Source organism: Camponotus floridanus, unplaced genomic scaffold, assembly GCF_003227725.1.
Source record: "Camponotus floridanus strain SB8 unplaced genomic scaffold, Cflo_v7.5 scaffold30, whole genome shotgun sequence".
Classification (NCBI taxonomy): domain Eukaryota; kingdom Metazoa; phylum Arthropoda; class Insecta; order Hymenoptera; family Formicidae; genus Camponotus; species Camponotus floridanus.
Window position 1 is genome coordinate 75,094 of NW_020229437.1, and position 14,366 is coordinate 89,459.

Genomic DNA, 14,366 nt, shown 5'->3' on the forward strand with positions numbered 1-14,366 from the left:
AGAAAGATCAAAAACTTGATGTTGTAGAAGAGCACAATTAAAATTGTTGAATATCTACTCACTCCCCACACTGGATCAGCCTCTTCGGGATATAACTGAAAGTAACGTTCCCCAAGTTGGAGAGGCGGTGCGCTGGATAGTCTTAAGTTTGTCCAACACTGAATGAATTTTATAACCGATTCGAAAGTGTATGATGCCAATCGATCGTTTCCATAATTCGACATATGTGTCATAAAAATATTTATCTAGAAAAGCAATCAAGAATAATTTCACTAGTTTTGAATATATCTCATTATAAATAATAATATTAATAATATTAAAAAAAGAAAATATATAAAATATTAAAAAATGTAATAAATATTAATAAATGTAATAAAATATTAAAAAATGTAATAAATCGTAATAATAATGTAATAAATTAAAAAAAGAAAGAAACTAAAAAAATAGATATTTCATGTCGAATGAAATTAATAATGAAATTTATTCACATGGATATATAAAGATTAAAAAGATGAGCACATATGATATGAAAGATCAAACGAAATCGACAAAAATTGATTCCACGGTTGATTTACTCACCGGGTTATATACAATCGTTTGAAAAAGTTCACCACCCTGTATCGACTCGTCCAGCTTTTCCCTTCCGCCTGGATATCTCTCGATAAAAATCGTGTGAGTAAAAAGGCCGCAAGTTTGCCTCGGTAGAACCTTGAATATATACAAAATGAACAATTTTATATCCGACAATAAATATTGAATTTGTAATCTATATACGCCAGAAGATCTAATAAAATAGAAAATATAAGTTAATTATATTTATATTGTAAAAATAAATTTTTTTTTAAATTTGAGCAAAAATCTTCATACGAGTTTGATTTATATATTGCCTAAAATATAATCATGTTTCTCATATCCGTAAGTAAACAAATATCTAATTAATTATTGACGGAATTTTATGATCGATTACGTATTTAATATTTACGTATGTAAATTGTAACCGGCAATAAAATCGAGATTTTCATATTTTGAAAATTATGAGATAAAGCAATATTTAATCGCAACACGGCACTCAGTTAATACAAATAACATTTTCAATATATTCATGTGTGCAAATTATATCTCATATCATATTGTATTTATCAATAATGTTTGATTTAGAGATGATTTAATGACTGTTGCCGATTTACGTGATTTTATACCTTTATGTTACGATGAATAAAGCCGCGTCTCAAACGTGCCGGCCTCAGGTGCGGATACTCTTCGGTGCTCGTGACCTTGATGTTCCATACTCGTTTCCACGCTTCGTAGAGACCTTCATGGACCGGGTAAACGCCGGAGTGATGCGGACTTACGCTGTATCCGCTTCCGGTCGGTATACCGTGGTCCTTTGCGAATTGCTTGTTCAACGCCATGTCCAATTGTAGATGAGTTACATTCTCGTATAGATGCGGTTGTTGGTGATTCCACATGTGGGAAAACCACGTAAATCTAAAAGCCCGCGAGATTTTTTAACAATTATTTTTACTGACTATATTGATGCATAAAAAATGATTTTTCAAAGCGTTTAAAAAATTCTTTTTTTTATTCAATGTCGATGACCGCGATTAATTACCTTGTGGTAATCTACATTGAGGCTTTGTAATATTTTGTCGTGGCGATCACGGCGGCATTATAATAAACTGTCGCGTGACATTATACGATAAAAGCTGCACTATGATGTCGATGAGGTCGTAAATTTAAATTTAGCTTATATATACATATATATATATATATATATATATATATATATAACAGATTATATGTTTATATATTTTATAACAATAAATTTAATCAATAAATGTACTTGCTAATACTATAAAGCAGATTAATAAAATTAATTTTAAAATGCACAGATATAATTAATGATATTAATATAATACTCAATTGGTTAAAATCTCTGTAACGTAATATTTACCGCATTTATTATTTAAGTGACTAATATTCGGTTTTATCATACCTGTCTACGTTCTCCAAAAGCATGTCGTCCCCCAAATTCTCCTCCGCTGTCCCGTGATGAAAATACTTCCCGGAAAACCCCAAATTGAATTTGAACCCCGGCACTAGAGCTTGAATTCTTTGCTGAGTGGCCAACAATGCCATTACATCGTCTTTTTTTAATCTGGTACCTTTTTCGCCGACGAATATATCGTCAATGTCCACTAGGATCATACGATTCAAACTGAGACTTAATTGTCCGTGCGATAAATAAGACAACGAGTCCAGCAGTAACAGTTTGTGCAGCCAAAATCTGAGGCCACCGCCGAAAAGAACTCTTTGAATTCCATCGTATCTGCCATGGTCCTGTTAAATAAATACATTTTATAAACTGAAACCTCTTTTTCAAGGATAAAAAATGTTATTAGTTAATCTATCACATTATATATATGTGCGTATAGTTTTTGATGATTCATAAATATCTGCCTCGTTGTACATAAATATATCCTGTGACTACATAAATAAGAATATCTGACAACGCAGTTGATATCTAATTATGATTAATTTCTTCTAATTATATTGCTGCAACGTGGAATAACCTATTCTTATTGTTAGTTAACGTTTCAACTAAATATGTTAGAATTTTTCATGATGGCATGCATCAATTTAATCATCGGGCGTTAATAAATATCGTTATTTTTATTTTTCTCACAATGAACGAGTACAGCAATAATCGCAAACATCCAATGTGTTAATTATATTGTTTGATGGAAACTCTCCGACAACTCCACAGAATCGGTTGTGAATCGCAAGCTTGTTAGCAGTAAATAACAATAATAATCTCACGGATAATTCTATCACGCGAGATGGGTGCATGTCGAGGTAGATACATGAATCGTGCAGGTAGCCAAGTGATTAAATCAGGAACCAATTAGCCGTAGGTTCATTCGATTAATGAGCGACTGTGCGGTGCGCTTCATTTGCTACCATTGGAACCGCCAATTTATTTCCTTTCGGGGATTGAACAGATCGAACGTTAAGAGCACCGACGACACGACAGAGAATGACGAGCACAGACAATCGGGAAATTTTCGAACAATCGCGAATGTGAAGCGCTAAAGTATATCGAATTGTGGGTATTGTCACGATGGAAGGTGTCGAGATCTTTCTTTTTAAGTTATTATTATTATTAATATAGGTGAAATTCAACTTCTAATTAAATAAAGAATTTATTCGACAGAGATCATTTTTGTGCTGTCACACACAATAGCTTTGCTACGTAATGGGAAAATTCAATTTATTCACGTGCTGCGAGGCATTTTCATCATAGAATTTTACTGTTTTAATTCAGCGCGATTCAAAATTTGCATCCGTTGCTTAATGAACCAGTCTCCAATTAACAAAAATATTTTCATTGCATCAGTATATTCTGAACTATAAAATTCTAAATTCTCGTGATTTCTTCTGAACTTTTAAATATGAGAGAAAAATTGACAGTGCCTTTTTACCTTTAAAAGACAGTCGAGTCGGCATAAAATTAAATAGATGCGCTGTCAATTGATTTTTCAGAAAAACGGAAAAGCTGACAAAAAACTCCACGCATATCTCACAGTTGCTGGTACAGAGACAAAGTGGTCGAATGTGAAATGTGCTTGGTGGAAAAATATTGCACCGGGACAGCAAAACATGAACGATACAGCATATATTCGCGCTCTTCGCTATATTGGACGCTATATCTCGCGCATGTCTGTTCGGATGAGTGCCGTTTTCTTTATATCATTTACAGTTTGGTCATTCGGCGTTCTCTTCTCGCGTTTTTCACGCACCACCGTCATTCCATTTCTCTTTCTTCCTTTCTCTCTCATTTTCTTCCGTTACGTCCGGAATCTTGCAGTTGCGAATTCCTGCACGAATGTAAACGCCGGCCGAGACGGCTTTACGAATTGTTTCAGTTTACCTCCGCCAACGGCGAATCCTTTCTATTCTTCTTTTTTGTCTCCTCTTTCTCGTACCTTCATTCCTTTCTCTTTCTTTCTCTTTCTCTTTACTTCACCTTCGTATACGTAGCTACGAGCCGTATCGCGGAAATTCCACATTTGTTTTCGTTTTCCGGCGCCGCTGGCAGACCAGGAAGGATCGCCAGGATGAGAGAAACGGCGGAAAGGAAAAATTCAGGAAGGTGAATGAGAGAGATACGTGCATATTCGCGATTAATATGAAATTAATTAGTAGTAAGCACAGCTAAAAAATGTTTTCATAAAATGGTGAGAAAATCTTTATGAGTACAAAAAAAGAGAGATAAATCCAGATAAAGTAATATAGTATAATTTAGAATTAATAAAATAATTTGTTTATAATCCCCTTATCTTCCTTTAATGTTTCCATTTGATTTATTTATAAAAAATTACAATTGATTAGGAAGCGATTGAAGAAAATGTATAAAAGATATATTCTGGAAGTATCTTGGAAATATCTTTTTATCAAAGTGTAAATATGTTAGATTTAAATTTTATCAATATGGAATAGAATAAAGAGAAAATGCGCACACAAAGTTATTTTTAGATAATGATAAAATTTGGCAATTATTCACTTGTCGAAATGTGTGTAAATCTTATCACATCAAGCTAAAAGCTAATGTAAGAAAAGAATGAAACTCGCTCGTGCTTCTTATTGACATCCGAGAGAATCTGTAGATTTCTCTCTCCTCGACAAGATTATTCTCACTGATACAAGCGTGCGATGAAATCATTTTGTACGTATTGTTTTAAACCCTTCTTTTGTTCTATTCCTTGCGAGCCGGCGAATCTTACACAGTCATTCAGCTTCTTGTTTTCCAGTCGCCTTTCTTCTTTTCTTCCCTTCGTTACATACAACCGCAAAGTGAAGTGGTGTACCCGAGAAATTTCTCGTTTCGGCTTTCTTTTCCAGTGTCGCTATCGGAAACCATAAGAGTGAGAAACTACCCTTTGAAGACGCTTGGTAACAAGAGGTCTTTTTTTCTCGCGTAAGAAACAGAAAATCTTTAATAAGTGCGTAAACGATGCGTCTTAAACTTGCTTCATAACGATGTCACTTGCTGAATATTTTAAGTTTATTAGTGATGTAAAGACTCATCATTAAAAGTTATCAAACTGCAATATCATTCGTGTCATGTTTCAAAAATTAATATCATTATTATAAAAAAATTAATATATTATAAAATATATTAATATTTTAAATTTACTAAATGTTATGATGAAATAATAGGATGAGCTCTCTTGAAATTTACAAATTTTTCGAGAAACTTTGTTTCATATGCGATAAACGTCGAGTGCAATTATATACTTGGCGAGTTGTTCATATTCTTTTTCTCTTCCCTACCATTTCCACGGGGATTTGTGCATCCTTTTAAGATGAAGTTTCGTGTCGCGAAGATTTGTGCATTTTTATTTTTTGAAATCATCCATGTATCCGAGAAGATAAGAGCCAAGTGCACGAAGCGCTGCGTGAGTTAATAAGGGATTCCCAAAAGATGCTCTGAAAGCTTTATGTATAATTTCCTACGTGGAAACCAATGGGGACCTTCTCAAAGCTCTTGTTCAAAGATGGTATAACTTTTGATTTAATATGCGAGATATAAATTCAACGGTTTTCCCCTGATGTTTGCCGCGAAAAATGTCTTATCCTTAAGATTAATCAAAAAATTCATGTAGCTTTGTATTTCCTTACTTAAATTTTTAACGCAGCAACGTGTTAAGTCCAGTACGCGAGGAAGAAAATAATTTAAACGTTTCGACTCCATCGCCAAAGGGTAATACGTATGGACGCGCGAGACGGTGCATTAATTCCGCAGTCGTCCGACTTGTCCGAGAAGAGATACGTGACCGGAATGTCCGACAAGCAAAGTGCACGACTCACCTGGATGACGGTGGCTAGGGGACTTTTGTTGGCCGGATAGTCGAGGCTGTCTCGGTGCGCCCAAGCTAGCGGCTCGTAGGTGCTGTGATTGGCCTGAAAAATAGTCCAGTCACCGCCAGGAAGTGGTCCCCAGGCCGTTTCCCCTGCTCTGGTTAATCGAAGAATGGGAGACGCTGCATTCAACTGAGCATCCTGAAGAAGGAAAAACCTTATTCTATGCGACCCACACAAAAGTTTCGCTCGTCGTACCGGATTCCCTCGCTTTTTTGGAGAAGAAATCAAATTTTCAAATGCATCGCGCGCGCGTTTTAGCTCTTTGTCAAAAGAAAATCGTTTACACTAATGCTATAGTAGGTTTTATTCAAAATAGCACTTTTCTTTAAAATACATGATGTAATAGCTATCTGGAAAATTATTTGAATTTATTATATACATATATTCATGAGAATATAGTCTGAGAAAAATAAAGCAAAAATAGGTTTAAGAATAATAAGTTTTTACATTTATTCATCACGTGCTCCGAAGTAGTCTCGTTTTAATACAGTTTATGTTTTAGAAATCAAATTAGCTGCTTCCTCCTTTCTTCGTTATAAATATTCACTAAAACACGTCGAGAAGATGGATAAAATTGCATATTACGGTTATTTAAAGAGAGATACTCCGTAATATTGTGCTCGATGAGCATGGACTTTTTTTCTTAAAGTCTCTTTAAGAGAAGCATGATCGTTACTCAGGAGATGTGCCACGTGTCCAAGGCACGGTATTCCAAAGTTCTAAGAAGATTGTAACTTACTTTACGTTGCGAACATTATAGTAATAAGGAAGTAAAAGGAAGGTTGATATCATAAAATTAAGTATCTAATAATACTTAATTATTAAAATGATTCAGGAATACGTTATAGCGCGCATATAAATTAGCTTGAAAGTATTTGGCGTAATAGTGCTTTTCAGGAACAACGTACAATCGATTGCCTTATTACTGCAGCCAGACCTAATACTATGGAACCCGCGCTTTTTATTATTCTTTTACGAGGTTTCCTTTTCGTTTCGAGACCAGTTTCCGCGATATATAAACTTGATTGCAGCCATGAAGATTGCCACCCAGACTTTTCCCATCATCATAGCTTTCTTAAGTAATTTCTGATATTGTGAAATAAAAAAAGATACTTTTCATTACATAATGAAAGAATATTGTGATTATCCCTACATTTCACAATCCTTATATTTCGTTTTTAATAATAATGAAATTAGAATAAATTACCATTATTTATTCTTATCTACAAGTAATATCGATTCTAATCTTGCGACAGTTAAATAAGTAAATAAATAAATAAACATATATACTATTATATTAAAGAAGTATATATACAAAAAAATATGATGTAAAAATAAAATTTATACAAGATTTAATAATTTAAAAATATACTTATAAAAATCAATTCATTTTTGTATATTATAATATCTTTGAGAATATATTGTATATTGTAACATCTTGTTAGAATATATATATTGAAGAATTTGAATATGTAATGTGCTAGAAACTGACCTTCAATCTGAGATTTGTATGTATAAAAAGTGGAAAGCCCTTGAGTTGAGCACCGACTAGGCTCTCTTCTCCAGGAGGAGCAAAACCCACAATGCCAACTGAATATTCTCTGCAGTATTTATCCAATAATTCACGATTCCATTTGTCCATCTGCAGATACTTGTTTAGATTCTCGAAAATCAGTACCCCATATCGACCTTTATCAAGATTCGTCAACACAGGTAAAGACTTGCCGGTCACTTCCACTTTGTACCTGAAAGCATACCAATAATTTTTCGTATTTAATATTACTAGATATTCAAATTTTACAAAAATTTAAAAAAATCTACATTACTTATATAAAGATTGGCCGCTTTATTTTCTCTATAAAAATCAAAATAGATGAATTAATATAATATTAATTTTTTTTATTAATTTATGCACTACTAATAATTTCTAAATCTCTTTATTTAAGAATTGAATGGAGTAATGTGAAACTTTTGTACCTAGATACGCATTATTCTTTATGTATAAAGAGGCTTATATATGAAGTATAAGCACCATATCGAAGAGAACGTATTCTTTAGAATGAAATAAATTTTTCTTTTTAATTTACTTTCTTATACCATTTCATTGGTAACTGATATTTCATGCGGTCTTTCTCTCACTTTTCCTGCTGGAGCAAATATTTAGACATAATACCACTTGCCTGAGATATAGCCGTCAACGTATATTTTGACAATTTCAATTCAATGGTGTATCGAATGTTTAAAGTGAGATTCATAGTAAATAAAAGTAAAATGGAATATCGATAAAAGAAATAGTTCGATATGGAGGCTGCCGGTATTGTTAAACGATAAAACTGAGACACTTTATATCGAAATTCCATTTATGCCGCATCAACAATACTCTACGAATAATAAAACAAGTACACATGTATGATACACATTTTCTTTACACGGAAATATTCAAAAAATTTATTGCATTTCTTTAGAAATTATATCTCGGCTACATCAGGCTATCTCGCTCGTCGCATTTTAATTTTATCGAAATTTTTATATCTTATGTATTTTTCCAATCGTTAAAAAAACGATCGGCATGCCATACTTCTGTTCTAAACGCGATAAAATGATTTTATTGCGGGAATAAACCGCCGAGGCTTCTCTCGATCGTACCGATAGATTCCTCTCATATCCTGTCACATCGTAAAGAGGTAGCGCGGATATCAAATTTATTGGAAATGCACTTCAATTCAAAAAAAGAAAAGAAATACGCTATCTGCCAATGATAAGTCCATGTCCGATTTTTATTTTTTGGTAAATTTTGGACAATAGAAAACATATTTTATTCATAAAGTCGCAATGAAAATAATAAATATTCAACGAACATTGAATAATTGGTTATTTATAACATATCGAGGCTAAAATTTAATTCCAGATAAATCACATATATTCGTTTAGTTTAATTGTTAATAACCGTTATGACGAAGTGATCAATCAATCAATAATCAAATTTGACGATAAATGGTAAATATTATATTTGATGCATTATTAACTATCCAACATTGTTTTTTCGGTTCTTTTTTCTTACACATACAATATTCGAATATATGAATATTTGTTAAATAATTTTAAATAAACTTTAAATTATACATACATACATACATACATACATACATACATACATACATACATACATACATACATACATACATACGTACGTACGTACGTACATACATATATAATTTCGGATACATGTAGAGATATCTGGAAAACTCGTCAGGTTCATGCGGATCAATATCAACGATAGTTAGATATCTCCTATTTGTGTTTAACATTCAAGACCAATGATAATCGTATATGAACATGAATATGTTAGCATGCCAAAATTGCCAGTTTTGAATGTCCTAATTCTGTCCGTATATGAATATTTTGTAACATACTTTTTCGTATTTATTGGAGATATTATGATTTATTTAATATTTTATTTACAAGTGTTTTTGATTATACTACACTAAAGCGCAGAAAATAAAAATTCGATAAATGATAATAACTTCAATGCTATAGAGATATGTTGAAAAATAGATATTTGCACATATGAATTTATTCTAATTCTTCGATACTTATACTTACTATCTTATTGTATTCTACTAGATAATTCTTCCCTGGTAGTTAGTATCAGCCTAGCACTTATGTTGTTAATGCACAATTTACTAGTTTCGCGTAGCAATGAAGATAAATGACTCCGATGCGTGGTGCAACGACACGGCGAGCCAAGAGGGTTAAAAAGGCCATCCAAGAATAATCCGCCCAATGTAATAGTTTTATAATTAGATGGACATTATTGGATATTGTGCGCGCCGTAACTGACTTTATTTTCGCATTAATGGATTGTGTCGACTTGCCTCGACGGCCGTTCCTGACCGTACGCGCGCGCAGCAGAAAATTCGAGTTAACTAATGAATACCGGATAATTTACCGATGTAATCGATTCGATAATTGGTAACCGCCCATTAACGGCGAGTTAGCCAATTTACGAGACTAACGAACTGTCATAACGAACCATCCCCGATGCGGCTCTTTTGTTCTTGGCTAACAATCGAGCGTATCGCGCGGGCACACGTCACGCGAAGAATCCGAAAGCGAAATTCAGAAGTATCGATCGCGATGGGCACACACAGTTCCCAATCGCGAAACGATGAAAGGCCGTCTACGTGACGGGGATGATATCGAAACTTGGAAATTTTGTACACGGCACCGGCAGATTCGTTAATTATATCTCACGAACTTCGTACCTTAAAAGTTCACCCTAGTTCCGCGACAGAAAACTTTCCTGTCTCGTCTGGAAACGAGAGAAGATTGAATTAAGTTTAATTAATACGGATTTATGGTACGATAAAATTGACATGCCTGTCGTAGTGCTTCGATATTGCGTCGTATTAGGTATTAGGTATAGTGAATAGCATTATTGAGGCGAGATCGGCGAGAGCTTCTCTCTCTCTACCGTTATCGCCGCTTTTTCATTTTCTACGCACGTTGCTGGCTTCGTTAATACGTTATATCCAATGTCTTATATCGGTTAGAGTTAATCGATAATACCACTTGATTAAAATTTGTTAACCTTTTCAAGTTTAAGCGCTCACGTGAGTTCAAAACTGTACGAATTTATTTACGGAATGTTCTTTTCATTGCTTGACTATATATTTAGATAAGAATATTTGATATGAATGTTTAGATAATATAATATTCAATTTGCGTTATATTTAAATAACGTAATAACATGCAATGAAGTATATTTAATGTCGAATAATTAATAACTTATAATTTTAATAAAAAATTAAATTTTTTTGAACTCTTAATGAACGGTAAATCGCATTATTACTACAAAAGAAAATTAGTCTCCTGAAAATGAAAATGCCGCACAGCCGGTTTAATTAATCTGCTGTAATTTTATCGTTAATATAAGTTAGTAAAGCTTGGGAGCAAAGTGTATCAGCATATAAACAGATTCTTTAGATCGTTTAATCAAGTAAAACGTTGTTCAATTTTCCAGCGATTAATATAACTAGCAGAAAACATCCTTCAGATTTTAATCTCGATATTTATAGTTACGTTCTTGATAAAAATTTTTAATATATAAAACAAGTATCTCTTGTAAAGAGTTATTAAGATAGCATCTAATTTTCAACCTTCATTATTTTGCGAGCGTAGAAATTTATCGAGCAAATTTCACGTTAAAATGCAGATGTAATTCGCCGAAACTCGCGTACGAAGTAGATATTATAAACGCAAAATGCCGAGCGGTCTAAATTGTATAATCGTGTACAGGACCCAGACACATTTATGTTAAGAAAAATAATTCAATTAAGCGGATTAGAAGACAGAATAAAACGTGACGATATAAGCAAGCTCGGTTCGAAAAGGCAATCGCAGATTGCATTTGTGGAGCAGTTATCGTAAGTTACCCCTTCAGATCGAGACGTAGAAGGAGACTTTTCGGGATTTTGTATACATGTATATATATGTATACCGATGCAACATCTAGAAGCAATGGTGGCACTCAGGGGGGAAATAATTTACCCCCGGGGCGTGTTCCAAAGAAGTCGTAGCCGGCTCGTAAATTTCTGGTCGACGCGACGCGTGCCACCCTCGCCCCCGTTTCCGCTCCTCTCTTCCAGGCGTCGCTTTTCCGGGAGTGAAAAACACGCAAAAGCGCGGCGGAGTTTCCGGGAAAACAACTTCATAATTTTCGGAAGAAATCTTTCCGATTTGGCTAGCATAGGGTCAGCGACGCGAGGGAGGAAATTCCAACGGCCACTCATTACTTTAAAGTCGCGCTGTCGGGTGGTGGTGATGGTGGTGGATCGCCTTCTTTTCCGACTCGTTTCGCTTTATGCCATCGGGCGAAACTTTTTAAATTGCTCCTTGAATTAAATTACGCCGCATAGTTGACGCAAATTGGACTAAAGGCACGACGACGTTTACGACGATGACGCGACAGTTGCGTAACGTTTTACAAAGGGAGATCTTGAATAGACTAATATCATATAGATTCGAAGAATTTCGAAAGAATGCCGAGGCAATTCTTTACAAAAAGACGGGTCGAAATTCACGTCGGTATTATTAAAACTATAAAAATATCAAGAATAAAAAGTGGTCTCTAGCATTAAAGCAGCTTGAACTTATCTAAGAAATCATTGTATCTTGTTACTATATTATTTTATTTGATTGTGTTATTATGTTACTTCGAACGCTATCTTAATTTTTTTCCGCTATAAATACGCAATTCAATATTGACATCTTTTCCTAAAGAAAATGAATAAATAAGTTAGTTAATGTCATGTGTAAAATCGTGATATATATGGGTGAAACTATTTCTTAATGTCCTTAACTTTCTTAATCTTTGGAGTTGCGCCGCAATCTGCAGTAGATCTGCAACAGGATTGTCGGAGAATCTAGTGCTGCACATGTGCTTTTCGCCTGGTGTTACGACCACGGCACCTCCTGTTTTCTCTCTCGAGTGCAGGGGATGTCTCTTTCAAAAATAAATGTCTAAAGTTCCTCCATCTCTCCGGCATGTCGTCGTAGTTTTCATTGAAGATTTACAAGGTAGCGACACGTTAGCATTGCAAAATATTGAATTAATCCAGCGCCTGCGGACTTCCTGAATCTTTCATTCCTCGCTACCAGTGTTTTCGCACCTCCGGATTTAACCGATGTGGTCGACTTTTACCCATCTCTCAGCTCTTTAGAAAAGAGTAAAAGAAATCGCGATTACAATAAACGAGCGGACGCGTAAGCCATTAAGTAAACGGAAAAACGTAAGAAGAAATAAAAAGTCCGAAGGGCCATTGTTTCAGTTGTTACGCGTTATGAATTGCTGTTCGCCGAGATAATTCATCTTGTCGAGATATGCTTAAACATTACTAAACAGAAGTCATTGTAATACACGACTACACACATCCACCGCTATTCCATTCCATCTTCATACATAAAAAAACACCATGAAAAACGATCGGTAATCCTAATCTCATCGTAAGACTGATTCTTGTAAAGATATTCGATACTCCAACATGACCCAGATAGGAATCCTCTAAAGTACTGGTTATGAAAGTTTTTCGTCATCCTTGCCTTCTTTAGTATTAGATTAGTAATATCTCTTTTTCGATAGTTTACTTTTCATAGGGTAAAAAGAGTATTTTTGCTACAAAGTAAACGATACTTTTTAAAATGAACGTCGACTTGCATATCGACACGCATTTTTCAAATATCGATATCCGATACTTTCGAGCGTCATACTCGAGCAAAAACGCTCTTGGACTCCTATATAAACCCGCGTATTTTCTCAATGACATTTGCAGATAGCGCGTCAGCAACGAAGGGTAAACGGTAATAAAAGGCAAACGTCGCTATGCCATTCGTTGGTGCGATACTTTGCAGCTATTGTCATTTCTCGTTGTGAAAGGACTAAAAGCAGGAAGCAGCGAAACGGCAAGAGGTTCGAACGAAGAAGAAAACCGGCCACCCTTCGGCGCGGAGAGTCGTCGTAGACGAGGTGGGCAAACAAGATTTACCCCCGGCAAGGACTTATCTTCCTGGCTGACGGCGGTCGCATCCGGCGCCGCGGCAACGGGAACAAGCGCAAACGAGAAAAGTCGTTGCCCGAGCGGATTTGCCGAAAGTGCATTTCGCGGAATGAAGAGGGACGGCGACGCAAACGAGTATAAGAAAATAAGGTGCTTGTCGAGCTGGCAAAACGGAAACGACCACCGCGAGCGTCTTGCTCGAATCTCCGAAAAAAAGCTGTTTTCTCGTATATACAGAATGCCTTATTGTTAAATCCACCGAACATAACGTTGCTGCGGATTGTTTCATCAAGTTGTCAATTTTTAATTTAATAGAAACGTCAATAATTTTTATATTAATAATTAAAGAAGATTTCTCGGAAATAAAACTTCATATACACCTCCAAATAAATAATAAAGCTTATTTCTTATTTAATTTGAAGTCTTGGAGAGACTTAATAATTTAAAGATTAATTAAGAAAATTATATGTGTGAGAGAGAGAAAAGGAGAAAAAAATTTATAAAATAATTATTTTTAACATATAAGCAAATGTGTGTGTTTCCTGTAAATATTATAAAATATTTAAAATAATTTACATTTAATATTACGAGAATACTAACACGATAGCTGATAAACTATTACTAGCTATTTAAATTCACACATACTGATATACTCTACTTTTCTCTTTCTTATTTTATAAATTCCACGATTATTTTGCAGCTAGCAACAAGAAAATATATATGCGTACATTCAGATATAAATTCTTCAGTGGGAATGCAGTTCTATTTTCGTGACGTCGATATGTTCGCCACAGTATTATTGTTAAAATATTCTTTCATAAATAATTCTTTTATAGTCTCGAAAGAATTTGTCGATTAAATTTTCTCATTCACGCAACGGAGTTT

At 34.5% G+C, this 14,366-nt stretch overlaps 1 protein-coding gene across 3 annotated transcripts in view; it reads right to left on the bottom strand.

Annotated features, from left to right (window-relative positions):
• Positions 1 to 14,366, bottom strand: part of LOC105247912 (bifunctional heparan sulfate N-deacetylase/N-sulfotransferase) — a 209,188-nt gene that overhangs the window by 1,834 nt on the left and 192,988 nt on the right. For all 3 annotated transcript variants that reach the window (XM_025410272.1, XM_011252374.3, XM_011252373.3), the window contains 6 exons: positions 7,418 to 7,670; positions 5,872 to 6,063; positions 1,997 to 2,340; positions 1,200 to 1,488; positions 580 to 708; positions 63 to 245 (listed from right to left, as the gene is read on the bottom strand). In XM_025410272.1, the coding sequence (XP_025266057.1) occupies positions 63 to 245; positions 580 to 708; positions 1,200 to 1,488; positions 1,997 to 2,340; positions 5,872 to 6,063; positions 7,418 to 7,670 (1,390 nt within the window). The remainder of the gene's footprint in view (positions 1 to 62; positions 246 to 579; positions 709 to 1,199; positions 1,489 to 1,996; positions 2,341 to 5,871; positions 6,064 to 7,417; positions 7,671 to 14,366) is intronic.